General features: G+C 32.2%; 1 protein-coding gene across 1 annotated transcript; it reads right to left on the minus strand.

Moving 5' to 3' along the window:
- Positions 1-1,699: 1,699 nt before the first annotated feature.
- LOC131845446 (probable cytochrome P450 4p3) lies at positions 1,700-23,580 on the minus strand. The gene is made up of 7 exons (XM_059194510.1): positions 23,496-23,580; positions 22,500-22,610; positions 21,615-21,800; positions 7,511-7,706; positions 6,874-7,025; positions 4,718-4,897; positions 1,700-1,890 (listed from the first exon to the last, which is right to left on the minus strand). Exons 1-7 carry the CDS (start codon positions 23,578-23,580, stop codon positions 1,700-1,702), a joined length of 1,101 nt encoding a protein of 366 aa, XP_059050493.1.
- Positions 23,581-26,755: the final 3,175 nt, after the last annotated feature.

Below are 26,755 nucleotides of genomic sequence, written 5' to 3' on the forward strand. Positions count from 1 at the left end.
AAACCACTCTCATCCAAAACTGCCCATTCGGGTGATATGAGGATGATTCGCCCAAAATGAAATGACATAGTACGAGTACAGATGAACAGGGGTCCAAAAGAACATTCATAAGAGCCCGGCTTGGAAGAAGTGATTTTACCCACTTCTTTCGAAAAACCACTCTCATCCAAAACTGCCCATCCGGGTGATATGAGGATGATTCACCCAAGATGAAATAACATAGTACGAGTGCAGATGAACAGGCGTCCATAAGAACATTCGTAAGAGCCCGGCTATTTACTAAAGCTTCCACTTCTTGTATGGCTGTATAAAGCACTTCATCCCTTCCATATTTAATTAAATTCACAAAATTCAGTATGTAACGAAACTATAAAGATATACAATAATAGAAAATTCTTATAAATAAAACCGTATTTAAACTGATAATTAAACTGCTTAATGATAAGAGAGTAGCGCAGCATTCTTGGTTGCTAAATGCGGACTTATTTAGGTATATGTAAAATGAAATGTTAACGTCGCGAAATATTGTACGATACTAGCTAGTACAGCTACATTCATGAACCACTTGTCGAGATAGAAAATGCTTCTTGCATTAAATCAAACTTTGGTAACATATTATTAGTCAATAAAATTAATTTAACAAATATAATATTATTAATTAAGTATTAAATTTTTTAGTAGCTGTGGACTTAAATTTATATATACTTTTCAGTACAGACACAGAAACTATAATACCTATTCTGAACAAGAAGCGGACGTGACAAGGAAGACGTATGCTAAAATGACTAATCCTAAACTGAAAATATTCATAATATAAAAATATCTCAGGACAACTCACCCCATCTAGTCCCATTATCCCATATGTCCCTTTGAACCCCTGTTCATCTGCTCTCACACCATGTCATTTTATTTTAAGAAAATGATTACCATTTTCTTATACATATTTCACTCTGTCCTGTAATTTTTGATTAGAGCCATTTTTTAGAAAGAAGTGGCTTTACCAACACTGATATCGAGGAGATCCCTTGCTCAAAACTGATATAAATACATAGTAACATTTTTTAATACATACATAATAAAAATAAAAAACACGCAAGACGATGAAAACATTGATAAACATGTAGGTATACAAAGGTTTGTCCCATGCGAGATATCGAACTTGCGATCATCAGAAGTAAAGTGGTCAATTAAACTGCTAGACCATAGAGCCACCGAGGCCGTCTATTTTGTTTGGTTTAACAATACAAATCCAAATATATTAACAGTTATATTTCTAATTTTAGTCACAAAAAAAATATTTCTTCTTTCTCCATACACGTGCCTTAATTTATTGAAAATGAGGCGTCACGAAGTTCGCCGGTAGGAATGTAAATAAAACAATCATTTTCCCATAAAGTTTAATTAGTGGTTTCTATTAACATAACATTTGTCTGTATGAGCAATAATATGTTTTGATGATATAAAATATATTTTATACATTACAAAGGGATTTTGAGGAAATACGGTTTTGTAAGCACGAAAATGTTATACATGGGGAAGTCCCGTAACATCAGAATGCACCTAGCTTGGAACTTTTATTATCTCCTATAAAATGGTTTCTAAATTTTAATTTTAATAATTATAGAATTCCTAAATTACTACAATTATGTTCACTATTGGGAGATGAAGTAATTGATTTAGCTCCACGTTGATTTAAATGTCATATTCGAGCTACTAATTCAACAATATAATTGTCAACATGATTTAGTATGACATTGTATTTGCAACGTAACGGTTTGTCATCTTTTGTTATATTTCCAGTCCCGGATGAAGAACCTTCTGGCAATATTCGATAGTATCTTAGAAGCGTGGATAGAGTTACCTTCATTGACAATAACGAGTACTGCTGTCCTGTAAGAAAAGAAATTACGTCAATTAATTGAAATTATCCCATATAACTAAATAACGCTATATTACATTATTATTAAAAATTTAATATAACGCTATTTAGTTACATTATTTTATTTTAAAAGATGGTAATGGCCGTCCCATTACCATCTTTTTAATTCTTTCGCCTGCACTTACGATTTACTGGCAAGGTACTAATGTAAAACGATAATATGAGCATGAGGTCAGTACCTAAGCACATCATAACAAATTTACCAGGAGTCTATTCAACAAAGATTTCAGGGCAAACCGCATGGGGGTCAACATAACATAACCTGACAGTCGGTAATCCACATTACTAACAATTCCCCATCATGACTTGGGTTAGATTCGATTTGAATCTCATCTGACGGGCTGCTAATAGAGGCCAGTTTATATTTAATCGAACTAGGTGTTAATCGCGGTTTTATTTGCCAAACAGTCACCACTAGGCTTTCTAGCTATATCTGAACTCTATTCAGTGCCTGATGATGCCTCGAAACATGTGTCGCATTGTAGTTTTAGACTCAATAACGGTCCATTTTTTTCACCATTAGAGAAGATCGTAACGGTAGTCAAGTTTCCGTACTGAATATTTGTGATCTCACACATGCTAATTGTAGCGTAATTAAACAAAATAATGTAAATCCATTAAGTACATACCAGTTTAGCACAACTCTAGTTTCACTCGACTAAACTATGTAAAACTTATTCTATTGTTACTGCAAGAATTTTATTGTATTATTATAATTTAATTATATATTATTTTTAAATACATACATATTGCTATTCATAAATATAAATATTTGTATTCAGACGTAATCAAACCCGCTGTCATGAGATTGTAAGATAATGTCTTAAACCTCTACACTATCATAATTATCGATCTTATAATCTCAATATTTTTTATCGACAGGTTTCATCAATTCAACAGCGCAATATATTTTAAAGGAATTTCTATCTACAAACACTGATATTGTAAATGAACTGAATTCTGAACATGTTAGTTAGGAATTTAGTTTCATTCTAAACTAGATATGTCAGCTTCTATAATAGGCTAAATGTGAGAAAAAATAATTGATTTCATTCGCCGCTAATTGTGAAAAGAATTTTAAGAACACTACTTTATTTTTTAATTGTAGTTTGGACAACAAGTAAATACAATTTTTATCAAATCTATTAATGCGAAACTATATGTCTAGTCTGTTTGTTACCTGTACCTTAATAACATTTTGTATAATCGAATATACTAATAAAAATAATACCCTAGAATAATTTGCACAGCGCCATCTAGTCCCAAACTAAGCAAAACTTTTATCATGGGTACTAGACAACTGATACCACAAACATATTTATGTATACAAATGTTCGTACAAGATATTAAAGCCAAAATATGCTAAACCTTACCATACCGTCATGACGGTAGAAGATAAAACTGCTGGAATCTACATTGACACCGCTGTTATTCCAGTCAGCTCGTGACCACGGCTAGTGCAACGTAGTCGAAACATCGAGACAGGTAAATAAAAACCTTTATTTACCATAATTATTCATGTTAAGACACAATTAATAAATAACATATATTAAATACGAAAGTTTAAAATTAACATTATTTCCTAATTGACGTAAATTCTATAAACTGCAATTCAACGAAGCAAAGCATTAGATATGCATGAGCGAATTATTCCGAGTTTGCATGTCAGTTCAATGTATATAAAGCCATCCGTTTTCCTAATTGTAGGCCATATTTTCCCTTTGGCGTTTCTGAGAACATTGTATGTATTGCATTTTACTGGTTCCCTGGTAATTCGCAATCTAATATATATAATTATTATATAATAATTTGATAATTTAACGACCAACGATCACGATGGTCAAGCAGTATAGCACACCGCCATACTTCCGATGGTTGCAGATGATCCTAGTGAATAAAACAATATATGTATCCGTATCAGTTGTTTTGTATTCATAACAGATGACATGGCCCCGTGTAAATTGTCCATAGTTATTATTACCATTATGTCTTTACGTATTTCTTTAAGAGCCTTCAGTCATTTAGACGTAGAAGGTCCAAGGTAAAGCCATAACGGTGAAATATATATTTTGTGTATATATTTCAAAACACCTCTATTAGTATTATTACTAATTTTTAGGTCATTAATGAAGTGGATGCTTTATTTAATGTTATCAATTGGTTACCAGTAATAAAGATTTTGATGGTATGTACAAATATTCCATACAATACAATTAATAATTAAACAATATATTGATATTAAAAATCAGATAAAATATCAAAATTAGACCATTGCTCCACTGTCAAGTAAATGCAAGTAATATCCCATTTTACGCTGGGTATAGGTGAAGAATCGAGAGCGAGTCCCATGAGCTAAAAATCTGACGTTGCGGCCATACCTCCTCAAATATATAATCGAGGTCATGGAAATGTTTTCGCTTTCGCTCAAGACCAATGTTGAGTCAATGGTTTATGATGATTCAACGCTTCCCATTGAAGGATCCTCTTATCTAGGCATACAGCCTCTGTAATAGCCTCTGCACGCCGACTCCTGGACAACAATGCCTGACTGGTGAGATTCAACTATCTAACCATCCTCTACAATGGGTACAATAATTGAATCGACTCACTAATTTACCAAAAATGATCCTAGCTCACAAGTCACCAGTAACTTGAACACGCCTTTAGAAAATTCATCTTAAAAAGTGTTTTATGCAGCTATAATCTACGGTACCCGTTTATCTCCAGTTAGGCTATATGCATATTTGCCACCATCGTCGTATGAAAAGAAAGTCTTACCAACGCAATTTCTTGGTCCATAACTGAAAGGCAGGAAAGACACTGGATGCGTTGGTGGATCGTTCAGAAACCTATCCGGTCTAAATTTCTCCACATCCGAACCCCAATAAGCTGGATTCCTGTGTATTCCCCAGGTGCTGACTACAATGCCGCAGCCTTTTACTAGCGTGATTCCCGATGCTGCAATAAATAGCAAACATGAAACTGTACTTTAACAATCTGGGTGTCTAGACGACGTTGTATTATTGATATTTAGATCTAAAGAAATGTCAATAAGTATGGTATTTATTTAGAATAATTTAGTTGTCATAACAAATTAGTAAAATACATATAGTTTTATTGAAATAAGTGAATATATGTTTTCTTATTAAATACTCTATAGAGCCAAATAATCGATATCGATTTAAAACTTAAACTTTTCGCTCTAATATTATAAACAGTAAATATATATTTTTGCAACTAATAAAATCGAAAACGCTACATTATCCATAACGCAGTATAATTATATGTTTATTACTTGACAAAAGTAGGGTTCCCTATTGAAACTTTAATAGTGGAAACTACATAAGCTGTAAGATTTGTTTCGTATCTGCAGAGACTGATGATGGAACAAAAAACGAAAAAACTACCTAAACCTAAACTTTACCCCTAAATATTTAAAAGTAAATCTATCCATGCGAAGTCAATTACAAATCGGAAAGATTTGAATTTAGTTTTTAATACATACACACTAAATGCACCAAAGGGAAACCAGAGCGGGAAGTTAATGGTATTGTTAAGATATCAGGAATGACAAGCTGGCCCTTTTTTTTCCGACTACTCTAATGCTGTTGGCCGGACGTTAGGGGGCGAGTGCAGATGGCACGTAACGGATACGACTTTAGTCTGAGGGCACCACTAGGGGTTCGAATCTCGGCTCAGGCCGTCTTAATATCGATCCCCGTCTGAATTGGACGGGGGATCGATCGGAGGGGTCCGTTTAGACAGTGGAAACAGTTACCTATATACTTCAACAGCACTACGGACATCACTTTGCCATATTACCCAGTAAAACAACTCATACATTGCTATACTGGAGGACTAAAATGTGATGCCTCGCATCCAGTAGTTTCCAATTCCAATAATCTTATATCGAATCTAAACGCAGCTACAAACAAACAGCAGCGAAGCAGGTAAGACTGAGGTAAACACATAGACGACTTTTTAAGAAGTGTACTTCGTAAATAATAAATTTAATATGAAATAGAAATTATAACATCACGTGTTTAGACCCTCTGGAATTAACGCTATGTAATATTTCATTTCTCCTTGTCAGCTTTTATTTGAAGATGTAATAGCTTTCGTCAGTGATATCCTAATCGTAAATCTTCTCGGATTCATAAACATTGTATCGTTTTAGTCTGTGAGATATTACAGAGTTCAACTGTACACATTTGGACGGAATTACAATTGTAAATTCCGTCAAAATGTTTTACTAAGCTTTACCACAGAATATATGACGATCTTTTGTATTATATGCTTTTAAACAATTTTAAAACATAATATCACGACTATAAACCTAAACGTGATAATCAATCGCATTGTAATGCAGAACAATATTGTTCTTTCTTTGATTTCTAGAATAAAACAAATGACTATTCGAAACTGCTTAATTTTAACTTAACAATATGTGTGATGATGGTCAATCGCGGTCAGATTTCATAACATTTATATATATATAATTTATTAGTAATAAAAGTAATAATAATTTATATACATATTATACGTACATATATACTATATATGCCTATCTCATGAATTAGTCAGTAGCTGGTATATAAAAACCACATGTAAATCCTTAGTATTTTTTGAAATCACCGCAAAATTACACCGTGTATAATATGCAGATAGTATTAGTCATATGCAATATATGTAATATAATAAATATCATTATTATTATTATTTTATTTTATAAAACAAATAAAACAAAGTCGCTCTTGCTGTCTCTCCGTCCCTATGTATACTTAAATCTTTAAAATTACGCAACGGATTTTGAGGCGGTTTTTTTTAATAGATAGAGTGATCCAAGAGGAAGGTTTATATGTATAATATATGTACACCCGTACGAAGTCCGGCTGGGTAGCTAGTTATGTAACGAAATGTCAGTCAAATCTTACGTAACATTACATCCTTGTCGGCTTTCCTCATGATTATTGGTCCCGGTGGGTACATTCGTAACGTCTCTTTTATTACTGCCTCCAAATATTTAAGACGCAACAATTCATCCATTGTAGATTGTTTAGTTTCATCACCGAAAACATCTTTCAATCTGCAAAAAAATTATTTACTCACAGCTACTAGAATAGATATAAGCTTAGTACGATTGCGAAATTAACATTATAAAACGTTTAAAATAGATTAAAAAATTGTGTAATACATATGATAAAAATTATAATAAGTTAGTTGTACTGAAACCTACATTATTCAAGGAGAGGTGCCTTGAAAAAATATTTCATTACAACCGCATTGATACGTGTTTAATTTTGTGACAGGAGTTGTGAATAAGGAACATACAGGAATAATATAGTAAATATATTTCTATTATGTAATGAAATATTGCATCGATTTATTTTACATTACAGAGTAGATGCAATAGTTTTCTGCACATAAATAATCGACATACAAACATAATACATAAAATATTATCCACCACATAACCCGACTTCCACAAAATTGCAACTAATTCTATAAAAAAAATATATTAATTCCATTACACATTGATAAGACAGACATTTTTACTGTCATAATACATACTCTTGATAAACTTTCTCCTGTTCGTCAGGATGTTTTGACAGCATAACGCAAACGAGCGATAAAGCAACACTCATTGTCTCAGTCCCGGCGAATATCATAACCAGAATCTCCTCGCAAAGTTCTACGTCACTCAATGTTCCCGCGTTATTTGGTTTCATGAGTATATCCAAAACAGTCGGAAGCTTTTCCGGTAAATCTGAAATAAACTAAGCAAAGTAAATTTCAGTAGCTTTGATATGTAAATATAACAGGAAAATGATTAAATAATTTATATTTTACTTACAATAAAATATCTATAGTAACATATTTAGTTCGTAAATAAAACTCATTAGTTATATAAATAAACAAAACAATTGTACGAGGGCTATATTAATATCTGGACTTTGAACAAAGTCAACTGCGTGTAAACCAATGTATCACCTACTTCTGACGTAGGTGGCTTGATTTGCTGTATGTGTCATGGTTTGAAAGTTGTTACGAGAAATAAAAACACAGTCCTTAGGAATATCAAGGCATAACAAGTACGTCAGTGTCACATTTAAAAAAAATAACCATTTTGATCCTCTTGATAAATAACTATTATCGCCTATATACATGAACATAAAGAGTAATTTCACAACCTGTAATGTCATTATGCAATAGTTACAAAAATTTCATTTCATCAGGTTATATCATTAAGTTTTCCAGTACAGTTACAAAAGAGCTTAGAGTGACGTAATCGAAGAAGTTCTTAATCATTACATAGTATAAAATAAAGTCGCTGTCGCTGTCTGTCCGTCCCTATGTATGCTTAAATCTTTAAAACCCAACCAACGGTTTGTGAAGCGGTTTTTTTAATTAGATAGTGTGATTCTAGAGGAAGGTTTATATGTATAATGCATGTAAACCCGGGCGAAGCCAGGGCGAGTAGCTAGTATTTTATATAAGAACTCCTCCGAATCAGTCATCCTTGATTCTCAGAAATTATTACCTTATCTTACCTTGTGAATTTTTGGTTGTTCCAAAATCAGATGCTATTATGTTTTCTTGTATTGTTTTCTGTTTTAATGATACTGTCTGAAATGGATGAATAATTGTTTAAGTGGGTAATTGTCTAACCGTCTGTTCATCACAGAGGTAAATATTATTATTATGTATTAGCATTAAAAGAATAAAGCGAAAATCGACTCAAAATTAACTGGTATATCTTTGAACATTAAATATTATCTTATTTGTGCTTAGAATGTATATAAAAGTAAAAAACAATCGCATTTATGACCCTCCACCCTTTTTGTAGTTGGCTAGAGATAGTTACTATAGGCAAATTGTCAAAATAAAAAAGAAATTTCGAATACAAGTATAATTTTATACACTAATAGGAACTTTTGTACTTATTTACCATTGTTATAAATATCAAATTAAGTGTTGCTTCGTTACCCCAATTTTTTACTTCCGGAGAAAATCCCCAATGGAGCCCCGTTCACCCAGCAGGAAGGTGAAGATGAACTGTGAGACTCCTAATCACTAAAAACTCCAAGGTATCCCAACGAATCGCCTATTAACTGCATTTACAGAATAAATTCTTTCACGCGTGCGAATTTGTGAGGTATTTAACAGATTTTTTGTTCACACTTTCGTACGTGTTTGCGTGTTATTCAAATCATTTATTTTCGAAAATTCTTTTTTCCAAACACACGTTTGAAGTTTATTAATTGTCAATAACTCTACAATTATATCATACATATAAAACACCCTGACCGACACAAACAATCATACTCATGAATACAAATGTTTGTGCCGTGCGAGGAATCAAACCCGCGACCATCGGACGTAAAGCGGTGTGCTAAACTAATAGACCACCGAGGTCGTCAAATTAAATTATTAAATTATTCAAGAAAGGTGCTAAAGCATTCATGTTTGAAAATTGCGGGAATGCGCGAGCTTTCGGCGCGTGCGATTGCTCTCATTATCTTTGTCTAAATTTACATGCACATTCTATCCTGCGTGAAAGTGTATATGAATGAGCGTATGTTTAAAGGCAGTAATTGCCGGAGTCATAGGATCACGGTGATAGGCCACCGCCAGTCTAACGGTGCTTTGTTACCACTAGGCTGCTTAACAACTTTAATCATTATCAATTTTATCAACATAATATTTGGAAAACGTAAGACAATTTTTATTTAATTCAATAAATTTCCACTAAATGGAAGGAATAACCTACTTCATTATATTTTCGTTAACACTGATTATCACAAGAGAATTTGTTAGAAGTATAATTGTGAAGGATTCCAAAAGTAACGCAATGTCTAATAATATTATTCCCGAAGGCAGATTGAAAACCTTATTAATTTGTGCTATTTCCCATATCCTAATATTAACTTTTTAATATCTCCGCTTAAAGTACACTTATGTCTTTATTAGTTTATCCTCTTCTCCTTTTTCAACTTGACTGAAACCCCGAAATTTAACTATATTACTTTATTGTTATTACGCTTAGACAAACGCACAGTTCAAAAGATCTTAATAATATTTTTCATTTACATACGAATTCTTTTGATGTTATTTGAAAAAATGTTCTTTGTCAACAGAATAAGATATCATCTACATTGAAGATCAAAAGTAAAGTTGTTTGTCAACGAGACAATTGGAGTTACAGACATCTCAATGAAGGAATCTCGTATTTTCATGAAAGCGGTATATACTCAAAGCGATGATGGATTTGAAAATGACAACGAAACTGTTTGAAATGTGCTTGAACGTCGTGCTAACCAAATGAAGCGAGATCCGTTTTCATTTCACTTTATTACTAACTAGTTACTCGGCCTGGCTTCGTACGGGTGTACATGTAATATATATATATATATATATATATATATATAAACACCTCTTTGGGCACTTTGTTGATCACGCCACAACCTACACACTTGCTGATTCCACCTTTTGCACTGAATAACTTGACTCCTATCGCGTATATCTCAGGCGGTATGGCAACGTCGCATTCTATTTTGCGATGTGGCCATATATATTCGTCGATAGTACGATATACTCGACACTTTTTTTACTAATAATTCGTGACTGAATGGCTCCGAACGGCTAAATTTTTGGTATACACAAAGACTTTTTGGCTCTGAATATATTCCAAAAATCAATTAATTATGTTGATCACTTTATATACTCGTCCTTACTGCGATACTTACTTTCATCCGAATATATATAGATACCGTAACGGTCTATCAATTATGACTTTATTAATTTACTAATGTAGATATTTTATATTCGCAATGCTCCATACATGCAAGCTCCAGCAACGGTGGAGGCAGGGTCCCCCCTGCACCGTACACCGCACCCCGCGCACACAAACAAATTAGATATTTTTTGAATACACAAAGACTTTTTGGCTCTGTATATATATTTCAAAAATCAGTTAATTGTGTTGATCACTTTATATACTGGTCCTTACTGCGATACTTATTTTAATCCGAATATATATAGATACCGTAACGGTCTATCAATTATGAATTTACTAATCTAGATATTTTATATTCGCAATGCTCCATACATGCAAGCTCCAGCAACGGTGGAGGCAGGGGGAGCACCGTACACCGCACCCCGCGCACACAAACAAATTAGAATAAATTAAATTCATAAGATTATTTATATATTTCGACTGCCTCGGTGGTCACACCGCTTTACATCCGATGGTCGCGGGTTCGATTTCTCGCACGATGCAAACATTTGTACTCATCGGTCATCGATTGTTTTCATCGGTCTGGGTGTTTTATATGTATATTATATATGTATTTACAAAATAAAAATATCTATTTATATCAGTTCAGTATCAGTCTGTGTTAATTGTCCAGGGTTATTTATTATATTTTTATAAACGGTTATCTTTTTCCATCGCACCGCTCGCTATCGACAGTGAATTCATAGAAATGTCACTCTAAAAACAAAAATAGTTTTGTGTTTTGTATTTCAAATACTAAATGCAAAATAGGTATTTTCAAAATACTTTTTAAAAATTAAGTACCTTTTGAATTTTTGTCCAAACCTCAGATATTTTATTTATTTTAGGTATATCAATCATTACATAGTAATATAAAAACAAAGTCGCTGTCGCATCTAACAGTACATAAACAAAGAAAGAAGACTTTGGCTCTGATACCGTAACGGCCTATGAATTATGAATTTATTATACCTAATCTAGATATTTTATATTCGCAATGCTACGTACATTGTAATATCCGCCTCCATTCATTGTAACGGTGGAGGGACTAAATAGTTGAATAAAACTGAATAAGCAGTTGCTCCACTCTATAGGTACTGCGTCGTCGTCGTATGCTGTTCATTTTTTCACTCGTTTTGGCGCCAAGAGAGGGTCACATAGTCGTGGTCAAGTTAAGAACTTATAATTTAATTTTGATAACAATAGATACAAGTAAAAAGTAGGTATTATATTAATGTACGTAAGTACTGTACTTAAAAATATTTATTCTTTACTGTATGTACATTTGAAAAACTTAACACTTAAGGACTTGTACATATACACGTACATACTGCCATTTTCTCTTAAAGACATCCAGAGAAGCACTATTTATCAAATACGCGGGGTGCACCGACCTTTGACCTTATAACACCTGATTCGCGCGTAACGAATTACATTGCTACTTTTTGGTATTTTATAGTGGATATGTCACTATAAAATATTATTATTTCTTTAGATTATGACATAATAACATAGTTTACATGATTTTAAGGGAAACATACGATAAAAAAAAATCCCGTAAAATGTAAAAGATAAAAAATGGTTATTGTTGGTTATCCTTAAGAGATAGACATATACTATCACGGACTTTTTTGTTGACCTTATTTTGATACATCTCAAAGCACTAGACAACACGCATTTTCATTAAACAGTATTGTATTTTTTTATTTCTTTAACTTTAATGCACAAAAAAATTTGTACATGTGGCGGACTTAATATTTTGCCGCGTTATTTACCAGGCAACCATGAGTGGTGCAGCGAAAGATTATTGGCGGTGCACTAATATAAATAAGAAATGTCAAAAAAAGATTTATAAAGATAATAAAGATAAGCAAAATATACATTTCTATAAAAAAATAACAATATACATACATAAATATATATCTAAATATAACCCATAAATGTATAAATATTATATATAAGTAAATACATAATGATCCGATAATCAAATTATAAGTACAGTCTCAAATTGAAAGTAAGAAAATCAGAAAATATAGAGAGAACTATATGGATATAACAGAAAGATGTGAAAAAAGGAGAAGGACAGTAAAAAAGTTACAAATTTAAATAATGTTCCCGCAATTTCTGTTTAAATGAATTTATTACATTATTATATATATTAGGCATACGACTAGCCTTATGACTGTTACTTTTTTTTCTTTAATCTATACATCTATACATGTAAATAAAATTGGAGTGTCTGTTTGTAATATTGAAATAACCGTTTTTTACTACTTGCATATGAATATAAATACGGTACATACACCAAAATAACATATTTTACAAGTTTTGTCTGTCTGTCTGTCTGTTTGTTCCGGCTAATCTCTGAAATAGCTGGACCGATTTTGACGGGACTTTTTTTGGCAAGTAGCTGATGTAATAAGGAGTAACTTACGCTACTGTTATTTTAGAAAAATAAAATAAAATTTCACGCGGACGAAGTCGCTGGGGCCAGCTAGTCTATAGATATACCGAGATTTAATGTTTAAGTTGCTATTATGTTGTTGACAAAATTTTACTGTAATGTTACTATTACGTTATCCTACACAATTTGTATTATTTTGGATGAATAAATAAATAAATAAATAATAATCTATACATCTATACATTTAATAAAAATTGGAGTGTCTGTTTGTAATATAGAAAAAACCGTTTTTTACTACATGCATATGAATATATATAAGGTACATATACCAAAATAACAATTTTTATAATTTTTGTCTGTCTGTCTGTCGGTCTGTTTGTTCCGGCTAATCTCTGAAATGGCTGGACCGATTTTGACGGTACTTTTTTTGGCAGGTAGCTGATTTATAAGGAGTAACTTAGGCTACTTTTATTTTAGAAAAATAAAGTTAATTCCACGCGGTCGAAGTCGCGGGGACAGCTTGTTTTTAATAAAAACTGTTTATTTGATAAAAAAACATCTTTTTTGTGGTACTTGAGAATGTTGAAGCCTGTTGTTTGTAATATTGAAATAACCGTTTTTTACTACTTGCATATGAATATAAATACGGTACATACACCAAAATAACATATTTTACAATTTTTGTCTGTCTGTCTGTTTGTTCCGGCTAATCTCTGAAATGGCTGGACCGATTTTGACGGGACTTTTTTTGGCAGGTAGCTGATGTAATAAGGAGTAACTTAGGCTACTTTTATTTTAGAAAAATAAAGTTAAAAACCACGTGGACGAAGTCGCGGGAACAGCTAGTGTATAATATATTAGAGATACCTACGTGTTTTTTTATTGATGACTAGCTGTACACGGGATTTCGTCCGTGTTGAATTTAACTTTATTTTTCTAAAATATAAGAAGTTAAATTCCACGCGGACGAAGTCGCGTGTACAGCTAGTTGTCGGTAGTCTAGCGATTTAGCTAGCACACTGCTTTGATTCCTGCTTGGTGGTCGAGGGTTCGATTCCTCGCACGCTGCAAACATTTGTATTCATGAGTATGATTGTTTGTAACGGTCTGGGTGTTTTCTATGTATAGATAATATATATGTATTTACGAAAAAAAATCTTTGTATTTTATATCAGTACCCATAACATAATCTTCAGCTAGCTTAACTTTGGTCTAGATGAAGCTGTGTGAATTGTCCTGAGATTACTATTATTACTATAATAAATCTTTTCAAATCAGCCGATGTTTATTTTTGCCATAATACGTGCTGTTACCATGTGATAATATTACGTACGTACTTATTAAACTATTAACTTATTATTAAATTGTTTGTAACGGTCTGGGTGTTTTCTATGTATAGATAATATATATGTATTTACGAAAAAAATCTTTGTATTTATATCAGTACCCATAACATAATCTTCAGCTAGCTTAACTTGGGTCTAGATGAAGCTGTATGAATTGTCCTGAGATTACTATTATTATTAATTGGTACACAGGTAAACTACTAACTAGGCCATATTGGTGTTGTTTGTTATGGTGAAAAAACTAGTAGGTATATATATAAGTTACACGTACAATTTCAAAGACTTATTTCTTGAAAACTACTGGCTATTCTGAAATAAAACTTTAGTGTTTGTATATGTAATGTTTGCATATAAAATATGATTAAAGGTTACCAGTGTATTTACACTTTTACTGAACAAACAGAGTTGTTTAATACTGAAAATATTGTGTGGAAGGCATCAATTACTTTCAGTGCATGTATAGCTTTTCTCTTTTCCTAATTATTATTATTATTAAGTTTAAAGTGGTTGAATTTTACGTAAGGGGTTTTTATACATTATTTCTAATGTACCATTTATTTTAAGTTTTTTAAACTCTATTCATCGAGACCTATCTAATGAGTCCAAACACGATATTTCTGCTGTAAGTTTTCGAAGAGTATGTTCATCATCTGATAATACTGGTGCCAGCATGAAGTCAAGGTTAACAGATAACTAATTACTTTTATTTCGTCAAAATCTTTAGATTACGTATAATAAATTCATAATATCGCTACCTATTCAAATCAAAACAAGTATTAGGTACTTCATGTACTAGTATATAAATTCATCAACACACAAGTAAATGATTTTTAAATATATTCAGAGCCAAAAAATCTTTGTGCATTTAAAAAAAATGCCGATACGGATTCACTATTGCAGGAAATTGTTGAAAAAATATATATCGAGTATAAGTATCTACTACTATCGACGAATACATTTGGCAACAACGCATGGTCTCGGCCGGAACGGCAACATCGCATATTAGAATACAAAGATAGTGATAGAAAGAGAGAGACAGTGGATCAGCAATATCTACGGATCGTGGCTGGATCAACTAAGTGTGCAAGTGTATATAAATATATATATATATATATATACATTTGTCTTTAATTCAAAGGAAATATAAATAATGAACGCATCACATTTAAAACAGTATAAATAGTTAATAATTTAATAATAAGTTAATAGTTTAATAAGTACGTACGTAATATTATCACATGGTAACAGCACGTATTATGGCAAAAATAAACATCGGCTGATTTGAAAAGATTTATTATAGTAATAATAGTAATCTCAGGACAATTCACACAGCTTCATCTAGACCAAAGTTAAGCTAGCTGAAGATTATGTTATGGGTACTGATATAAATACAAAGATTTTTTTTCGTAAATACATATATATTATCTATACATAGAAAACACCCAGACCGTTACAAACAATCATACTCATGAATACAAATGTTTGCAGCGTGCGAGGAATCGAACCCTCGACCACCAAGCAGGAATCAAAGCAGTGTGCTAGCTAAATCGCTAGACTACCGACAACTAGCTGTACACGCGACTTCGTCCGCGTGGAATTTAACTTCTTATATTTTAGAAAAATAAAGTTAAATTCAACACGGACGAAATCCCGTGTACAGCTAGTCATCAATAAAAAAACACGTAGGTATCTCTAATATATTATACACTAGCTGTTCCCGCGACTTCGTCCACGTGGTTTTTAACTTTATTTTTCTAAAATAAAAGTAGCCTAAGTTACTCCTTATTACATCAGCTACCTGCCAAAAAAAGTCCCGTCAAAATCGGTCCAGCCATTTCAGAGATTAGCCGGAACAAACAGACAGACAGACAAAAATTGTAAAATATGTTATTTTGGTGTATGTACCGTATTTATATTCATATGCAAGTAGTAAAAAACGGTTATTTCAATATTACAAACAACAGGCTTCAACATTCTCAAGTACCACAAAAAAGATGTTTTTATTAAAAACAAGGTGTTCCCGCGACTTCGTCCGCGTGGAATTTAACTTTATTTTTCTAAAATAAAAGTAACCTAAGTTACTCCTTATAAATCAGCTACCTGCAAAAAAAAAGTACCGTCAAAATCGGTCCAGCCATTTCAGAGATTAGCCGGAACAAACAGACAGACAGACAGACAGACTAAAATTATAAAAATAGTTATTTTGGTATATGTACCTTATATATATTCATATGCATGTAGTAAAAAACGGTTTTTTCAATATTACAAACAGACACTCCAATTTTTATTAAATGTATAGATGTATAGATTATTATTTATTTATTTATTCATCCAAAATAATACAAATTGTGTAGGATAACGTAATAGTAACATTACAGTAAAATTTTGTCAATAACATAATAGCAACTTAAACATTAAATCTCGGTATATCTATAGACTAGCTGGCCCCAGCGACTTCGTCCGCGTGAAATTTTATTTTATTTTTCTAAAATAACAGTAGCGTAAGTTACTCCTTATTACATCAGCTACTTGCCAAAAAAAGTCCCGTCAAAATCGGTCCAGCTATTTCAGAGATTAGCCGCAACAAACAGACAGACAGACAGACTGTACTATGCTATACTATGTATTGATTGATATACCTAAAATAAATATAATATCTGAGGTTTGAACAAAAACTCAAAGGGTAATTTATTTTGAAAAAGTATTTTGAAAATACCTATTTTGCTTTTAGTGTTATAGTACTTTAACTGTTATGTTTTAAGTAACAATGTTTAATTATAATTAATACTACTGCACCAACACTCCGATCGTGCAAAAAATTTAGCTGTTTCATTATTTTTTAGTTCAATTAGTGGTCTACCTAAGTCCTGGGCTAAGGGGGGGAGAGTCATGACCCCCATGACTCCCAAGACCTCCATGACGCTCCCCCTGGATCCGCCGTTACGTCTTCTCTTCATTCGCTCAGTAACGTTGTTACAAAAGGAAAAATTCCCGTCCAAAAAATAACAAGTATTGAGGTTTGATCTGGAGTCACGTTACTCCAGACTGATTTCTATAAATATTTAGATTAGGTAGACTATTATTTTTGAAATACTAGCTAGACATTATTAAGTTACTGTAGCCATAATGTAGTAGCCAAAACGTGCCAATGAGGAAGCCCTTGGCAAATGCTGCACCCTGATTGGCCCGTTTGAATTGGATCAAGAACTGCTCGTATGCCAAAAAGGTGGATTTGTATAAAATCGTGTATAAATCGCTTAATTATTATTATTACTCGTCGTGACAGTTGTGGCTCAAAACGGATCAACATTTATATATGGTCATCTGGCATTAGATCAACAAAAGGCCTCCGGATCAACAAGTGAAAAAGGATCAACAAAAACTACCTATACGGCACGTCTGAGCCACAAAGTGCCCAAGGGGATATTTATATATATATATATATATATATATATAAGTAAAATTAAAGTGTCTGTTTGTAATATTGAAATAACATTTTTTACTACATACATATAAATATAAATACGGCACATACACCAAAATATTTTTTTTTACAATTTTTCTCTGTCTATCTGTCTATTTGTTCCAGCTAATCTCTATGGCTAGACCGATTTAGACGGGACTTTTTTTGGCAGATAACTGAAGTAATAAGGAGTAACGTAGGCTACTTTTATTTTAGAAAAATAAAGTTAAATTCCACGCGGACGAAGTCGCGGGAACAGCTAGTATAAAATTATATCTCCGTCAAATCACAGATAACATAATATTACATAGTCAAATACATTATACACCAGTACGAAGCAAGAGCGTATCGATATTTGCTTTGCTTTGTACGATACAAGCTACGCTTAGTGCAAAGACCGTTGTAAATAAATACAACTGATCACTTTGTTTAATTGCCATAGGTTAAGTTAAGTTAAGATTTAAGTTAAATTATGTTTGTAAAGTAGATTCTCATGTGAAACGTTTTTCTTAATATAAATATTATTATTATTATAACGAATTAATGGCATTAAAATATTATTGAACACATATTACTTAATAGTATGATGACAGAATAAGAATGGAATTTGTTAGTACTTCTTAATATTCGCGTGTAATGTTTCAATAAGTCATTGAAGGATCAAAGTACAAATGTCTGATGTATTTGTCATTCAAAAGGAAAACTTGAATTAAATCTTATGAGTAGAGACTTATAAAAACTGTATTGTTTAATTAGTAATTATAGAATGTATAATATGTAATTATAGTAGTAATTCATAAGGGATTCAAATAATACTCGCTTCGAAGTTTTTAACCTAACTATAATTATTCATACGCCAAACTGAAATTACCTACTTATTATTAATTGTAACAGATTAAATTGACAAGTTTGCGATAATATGAGAATAATTGTATACTTTCAACAAAAATAATAGAGTAACAGAAGAACAGGGACTATTGTCATAAATATGAAATCAGAAAACAAACAACAACAAACAATTATATCGCAGATAATAAAAAAAATTGGTCGAATAGAGTTCCAAATTCCAAGATAGATAGACAGACAAAATACATGTTAACAAGGAAAAAATGTTATTTTGGTGTATGTACCGTATTTATATTCGTATGCATATAATAAAAAACGATTATTTCAATATTACAAACAGACACTCCAATTTTATTTAGATGTATAGATAATTGGGATAACAATCGAAGTGATTGCCCAGCTGATGATGACATCCTTACAAGTCATGCGTTGCCATTGCGTTGAATTCCAGAGGAATGAGATATCATGCCTTACAAAAGGCACTTACTTACCGTCTTACCTTACTTTACAACACATATTAAATTCAAATTTAAATTCGTCGCGATAAGCTTCCTAACTTGATTACATTATTAACCTATTATCCTCTAGTGGTCATCCGCCGGCGTTTACAGCATTACAGCAGATGGGTGCATAATAATAATCATAATAAAAATAAAATTAAAATCGTAATGAAAAATAAAGTAACGACAGACTTGGCATATCCCGTCCTCTATCTAATCGCCAGCATACACTTTGAAAAGGAGGGTATAATAATAATAATAATATGGTATATGCCATAAAGTGTAAAAAAACCAGCAAAAGCTGAGTGAATGAGATAAAAACCATAATAATAATAACCCTGATTAATTCACACAGCGACATCTAGTCTCAAGCTAAGCAGAGCTTGCGTACGGTTACTACACAACTGATATAAATACTTAGATTTTTTTGTAAATAAATACGTACTACATTGAAAATATCTAGACCGATGGACCATGAGAAGTAAAGCGCTGTGCTAAATCAATAAATCAGGCATATTCATCCAATAAAAAAAACCTCATCCATATTTATGACAAATCGGCATGAGCCGAAAGTGCCTCTTAAAATGATCCCTATATATACTAAGTCTGCTGACCGTGACGATGATGATTTTGTCACGAATCCATTGTGGCACAGCATCGACAGCGCCCAACTTCTTGTTGCGAGCCGCAACACCTACCACGGCAATGTATTTGTCTCGCCTACACTACGCTACCAAGAAACAGGACATTCTCGACTATATCCGGACCAAAAGTAACCTGACATTGAGGGTGACGCAGCTGGAATCGAGTCACAACGCGAGCTTCAAAGCGTTCGTGGCTCGGGTCCCCACCAATATACTGCCCACCTTCATGAAGGAGGACTACTGGCCTAAGGGGGTGATTTATCGGCGTAACCGTGGCAGATTGCTGTCGTCAGAGCCGTGACCATAGAGACAATTATTATATATTTACTTTTATTAATATTTCTTATGTATGTAGTCTATATGTACAATATAGGCCATGTAGCCTGAATTAAAAAAAAAATATTTACCGAATTAATAAAACCATAAATGATTTCTCGCTCCATTAAAAACTTTGACCACATAGGAAGGTTTTTGTAAAAGAATTCATATTGAAATGGAGGTCGAAATAGTAAGTAGCAGGTTTTTCTTATACATTTTCCAATTGCTTTGATGATTGACTCCTCTTGTGTGCTTATTTGAATACCTAGAGCCGTTTCTGAAATAAATATACGCCATTTTTAAATATAAAACACAACATATTCTATTTATGTTTCTTCTTAATGACTTACAAAAAATATGTAAGCGATAACTTGTGGCAAGTACGTAACCATCGCCTATGTTCATAAATCTACTACGGACATCATGTTATCATGTGATATCCATGATGCTAAGATGTTATGCTTCTAATCCTATATTTTTGCTGCGTAATCTGCACCTTTCAACCGATATAAAGATAATAAAGCAGGCTGCTATAGCGCTGAAATAAGTGAAACTGAGGTAGTAACTTCTTTTTCTTTTATTTTCATAAAATAAGACTTAGACCTTCATAATATTAAACCCATTTGGAATAGTCAGAGTCAGAGAGAAATTACATTTTATAAAAAAAAAATTGTTTATTCATGTAGAACATTTACTGACATATGCAAATTTTGTTGCACTATTTTTTTCTCTACCAGCCAGCTCAATCTACAGATTCAGTTGAGTAGAACTAGCGAGAAATTCAATGATTTCACTATTTGTATATTCAATTTGGTAATATTATTTACCTAATTATTTATGAATAACAATAAATTTAAAATCTTGTACTTAAAGGACTATTGCCAACACAACAACCAACGGAACATTTAATTGAGCTGAGCTTGTTCCCTGCATAATGTTCCACGCTGAGCTTCTACCTTTTTGTATTGCTACAGATCACACATAATAACACAATTGTCGTATTATGTATTGTCTATTCTTATGAACATGTTGTGTGTGATTAGTAACAAACAAATAAACGATATATCAATCTATTTATCTAATTTGCCGATATTGTACTGTGAAGGTACATATATTTCAGTTCAATGGTATGAAATGAACCACCGGCTCCCGTTATATTGGAATCCTACATGACAGGAAACTAGCCTATCGCTATCTCTCAGATTTGGTTAAATCGGTATTTCAATTACCTAAGAGTTAATTAGAAATTGGCATTGATTGACTATTGCGATAGCAAATCACTAGGCGACGATGCTCCCTTCTTATTACCCTTATAAGTTTTAATAATAGTTTGGTGATTAAATTAAAATAGTAAATGATTAAATATAAAAGTACGTACCATATACAGTGCACAATGAGGTTTTTTTTAAATATTTGACAATTGAGATAGATCCCGAATTTGTGAGTGAACGCAGCTGGTCTACCATAACGTTGCTCTGCCGACCGATTATCTTTATAAATTGCTTCAAGTTTTTAATATTAAACACCCTTACGATTTTTCTTCTGCGAGATCTCCACGTTTTTACTGAAACACACTGTTTTATTTATTGTGGTAATTTGTATGGTATTCTTAATCTCTGTAACTGAAATAGTGACAATCCTTACATCTATATATGTACATGTACACAACTATATCACAGAATCATGTGACGCCTATAATAGTACGTTGTAATTCCAGTAGTAGTAACCTCTTTATATATTTATTTATTAAAACTTTAATACACAAATACATAAATGTGGCTGTAATCTCTCCAGTCGATAAGTCATCTTCCAGTCAACCATATGGCAAATAGATGTTCATGTGGGCGGTGCATTATGAATTAATTACATGTAATAAAAAAGTCGGAAAAGGTGCTTAAATGAGGTTTTATAGAGGAATAATCATACTTAAATTTGGAATAAAACTAATTACTCAAATTTTAGGAAATATGTTTTTTTTTATTTGGAAGCGCTAGATTAAATATCGAGAGGTAATACATTCCAGTGTTTAATTAATGGCTTGTTATGTAAAAGATTTTGAAACAAAGCTCGTACGGTGAGCAGGAACGTACAGAAGTAAGTCGCGATAAGAGATTTCCCCATGAAAACGAAATTTGGTACAATATCCTTGTTTATAAAAACTAAAATATTCTACACACTTATTTTTAGCTATTAAGCTGAAACAGGTTTATAAGATTATAACCCAAAAATATAGCCCATTTAGAAACAGAATATAATCACAAACCTGGTGCAAATATACTTCCACCGCCGGTAAATATTCTGAGAATTTCCAATAAGTCGTCTTTCTCCAGACAGTTCTTCAGTACAATTTCAGCTAAAATGGGATCCGTTATGACTGAAATAGATTAGATATTCATAACAATTACTCTATTTCTGAACAACATTTCTAAAATAACCTTAAAACAATATTAAAATAACCCAAGTATTAATATAAAATCATTTTTGAAAGTAGACTGTGTGATGCACTGTCACATATTACGAGTATCTGGTTTAAGAACTTACTATTGAAATAAGAAGTCAATCTCACCAATTTGAGACACCAAGCAGTTTGCTTTGAAAGCTATTCGGTTGAAGGATGCGCAGATGAGGGCAGTGATGTTACAAGATATGGAGGTATGCTCGTCTTTGTCCTCAAGAATGGCAAAGCATGATAGCACGGTATCACATGATAACGTGATATCCGTGGTGCTGATCATGTTTATAAAAAATATTTAGTATCATCTGTGTATCACTTAGTATCATCTTGTGTACTACCACAATGTTTACTATTCCAGTTATATGAAAAAAGGGAATATCAAGAAAACATATACAGATGATATCTAAAGCGAGCAGAATAAATAAATAAATAGAATGGAACTTTATAATTATTATTTAGAGTTACATAGATGATGCTACCTGAATTTTATCAGGGTTGTTGATATCATTCTTTATTCAAATAAACTTTTTTCAAATTCAAATAAATTTTACACACATTCAATTACAATGTAGTTGCTCATTTAGAATACAATTTCACCTAAGACAAATGAGCAATTATATGTTTTGCAGCTCTTGCAATCATGTACTGTACAACTTTACATATATAAGTTAAAATTTGTGTGATTCCATACTGTCAAATTGTACTTATTCATAATACTATACTAAAAACAATAAATAACTTATTTCATAAGCAAGAATAGTAAAATAAATAAGTTGATAAAAAAGTAAGAAATGATGTACTTACCTACTTGCAAACGACTAAACAACCACACGGATGTTATACCGCCTTGTTTAAGGGCATCATCACTGAACTTTTTTATTGCTTTCATTTTTACTACAAAGAAAAATACACAATACTTTAACTGGAGAATTAGAAGATCGCTAATGAATATTGATAGTAAACGACGGAACTGATCTTAATTAATTTAGCTTCTCTAAATATTCTAAAGCCGTAGATGTCCTTTATAGCATCATCGAACGTAGAGGGCGAGTGCAGATAGCATTCCAAACCTGCGGAAGGACTTATGGAGCGACTAAAAGCCAACTCCGGCCTGACCAATACGACTTTAGTCTGAGGGCTCCGCTAGAGGTTCGAACATCGGATCAAGCTGTTTTAATTCCGATCCCCGTTTGAATAGGAGGCGGGATCGATCGGATAAAACACAAAGTTATGGCGATATTTGTCAGCTATGTTGGATATATACATATGTATAGAATGTGCTTGTATTTGCATTCTACAAAACAAAAATATATTTCAATGTAAAATATATCATATGTACATACATGTACTGATCTGTTCTCTTCTGCGTGCCCAAGGGGGCCATAATTATGTACTAAATGTACTTTAAACTAACAACTACCTTCTGTAACATTATGGAATGCAATGCATAAGTAAAATATAATATAAAACAAAATAAGGCGATTGTATTAGTGAAAGTAATTTTTAAGACAACCTATAGAGTAACGGCTATAATTGTAAAACTATTGTTGCATTTGCACACATCTGGTGACATGCAAAAAAAGGAATATATAAGATAGATAATTTTTTTATTAACGCTAAAGGCACACACACACAAGGCTCTGTAATATTAACAACAAATATAAAAAATAGATACACATAAGAATAGATACACATATCGAAGCAGGATGGATGAAGCCGGGACAAGGCTCAAGAATGAAATATTTATGCATATACAGAAATAGTTTAGGAAAATATGATAGAAATAAACATTAATCTGAAATCGATAAAGGAAAAACATTTTGAAACCGTAATTCAAACTTCCGATATTGGTGCGGATAAAATATTAAATCGTCTTAGATGTTTATTTTCGTCTAGATATATAAACATTTATATAAATGCTTTCGAGGGTACTTTTATCACAAATATATACAAGTGGGTTTTATTGTTAGTATAAAATATCTTTACGATTCGGGAGATATGTAGCTGTATCAATGATTTCGCTTATTCTCCACGTACAATATTGAACTACATACATGAAGACATCTTTAGATTATTATTTTGCCAGATATAGCACGGAATAGGAAATTATTTTATTTTGTGTAATACTTTTTTCTAAGTTTTTACTGGTATAAAATATTACTGGCTCTTGTGATGTACTAATTATAAATATGATTTTGAGGTTGTTTATGTACATAGTTGTTATTTGATAATATTGTAAGGGCTCGACCTATCGCCTACAAAAGTTTATTTTTGTATATAAATATTATTTTGGATGGAGAAGAATATAGGCTACATACTATACTATGACCATGAGGTTATCTCGGTCGGTTGTTCACGGTTAGAAAAGAATAAAATAAAAAAATACCTTTATCATTTCCTATCATCATATACAAGTGTCCAATGAACGGCCAAGCTGGATAGCTGCTCGGTATCAGTCTGTGCAAACGAATCAACCTCCTATTCAACCACAGTCTATAAACCAACACCGTTATCACAACCACCACAAAATACAAACTTATCATTTTTACTTCCACGTAAAATCGATAGTAGAATTAAAGTGCACCTGCTCATTGTAAAGAAGTGATGAGAATGTAGGAATCTAATGTTAAAAGTATACATTGAAAAACGGACGTGGTCACGCTAATGCGCATCGTATTGCCCAACACCGCCAATTAGGATCCTAAATTAATAAGTAATAGATTCACATAAATTGGTTTTGACACTTCAATGAAAATAGTGCATTACATAGTATGTATGACCTTTTTTTAAACTCGTATGCCGTATGCTTGTTTGCCAACGTCGTAGTAAAAAAAATATAAAAAGATTGTGTTCCATATTCGGAATACTTCCTTAGTATAATCAGGTTGTATTACTGACTTGCTTGCCGTAGCAAAGGGCGCTTGATAATACTGGCCACATAAAACATGTGGCCACTTAAATTTCAAATTTAGAAAAAAACAATTGAAAATGAGAACTGGAAGAAAAAGGACGTAGTCCGTACGTCCTTTTTCCTCCATATTTTAAATATTTTCAATCAAGAAAATTTTTAATTTAATTAATACAATATAATTGTTTTTTATTAAATATACACATAAATATACACTACAGTGCGTGGTCACTGCACTGTACTACACACCGGAACGTTCCTGAGTAAAGGTGAGTAAGTTTACGTTACCTTACTTACATACTTTGGAGTATTCGGAATGTGGAAGACATTCTCCTGGGTGAAATCGTATAATCGTATTTCTCCTTCCTTTTGCATGTTTTTTTTTTAATACAGTCTACTCTTTATTTTTATTTATATTTTATATATGGATTCGTAATCCAACAGATTGCATGCATGTAAAAGTGGAGTATGTGGGATTTTATCCATTGAGAAATAACAAGTGTACTAATGCATTGCATAGTATTTTAACGTGAGACAAAGTCTTCTAAAGATTTCCGTCCGCCAATAGATGTATGAATTTTTGTGTACTAAGTAAGCACACAATACAATACATTAAGTTGTACATATAGATATATAAATACAGACATTTATTTACTTGAACCAGTTATAACACAACTAGTAATTGTAATATATATACACATTGTGATTTTGTTGATAAGGTTTTCAGAATAATTAGTACCTATAAATGATAATTATATGCTTTGCTACATATTAATTAGTATTTGTTTATTCTTTTATTAGTAATATATTTGTGCCTACATTTGTAATATTTCTGTCAATTCTTGAGACTATTCCATTAGTTTACCTCTTCAGATAACATATATTTAAGTTGAGTGTAAAATTGGTCTACGTCTCTATTCCACGTCGAACGTACGTGTTACTAATAAGCTATGTAGCAAACTACTAAATGAACTTACTAATTTATAATAAATAGTACACTTCTTTCACCAGTATACTCACTCCTCAGATATTACAATAATACTCTAATAAACAGTATATTATATAGCGACATCACCTCATCACATCATACACAACGGTACAGTGATGAGGTGATACCACCGCGCTACATATTCATAGATAGTTACGTATAAATTTA

Source organism: Achroia grisella, unplaced genomic scaffold (genome assembly GCF_030625045.1).
Source record: "Achroia grisella isolate CSIRO2021 unplaced genomic scaffold, CSIRO_AGI_Agris_v1 utg474, whole genome shotgun sequence".
Classification (NCBI taxonomy): Eukaryota; Metazoa; Arthropoda; class Insecta; order Lepidoptera; family Pyralidae; genus Achroia; species Achroia grisella.

Excerpts from the sequence above, each read along its gene's own strand:
- LOC131845446 (XM_059194510.1), bottom strand. The coding sequence starts at position 23,580 with ATGAAAGCAATAAAAAAGTTCAGTGATGATGCCCTTAAACAAGGCGGT. Across the intron at positions 4,898-6,873 it reads CGACAAGGATGTAATGTTAC|CATCGGGAATCACGCTAGTA; the intron begins GTAAGATTTGAC and ends TATTTATTGCAG. Across the intron at positions 1,891-4,717 it reads TGGACCAAGAAATTGCGTTG|GACAGCAGTACTCGTTATTG; the intron begins GTAAGACTTTCT and ends CTTTTCTTACAG.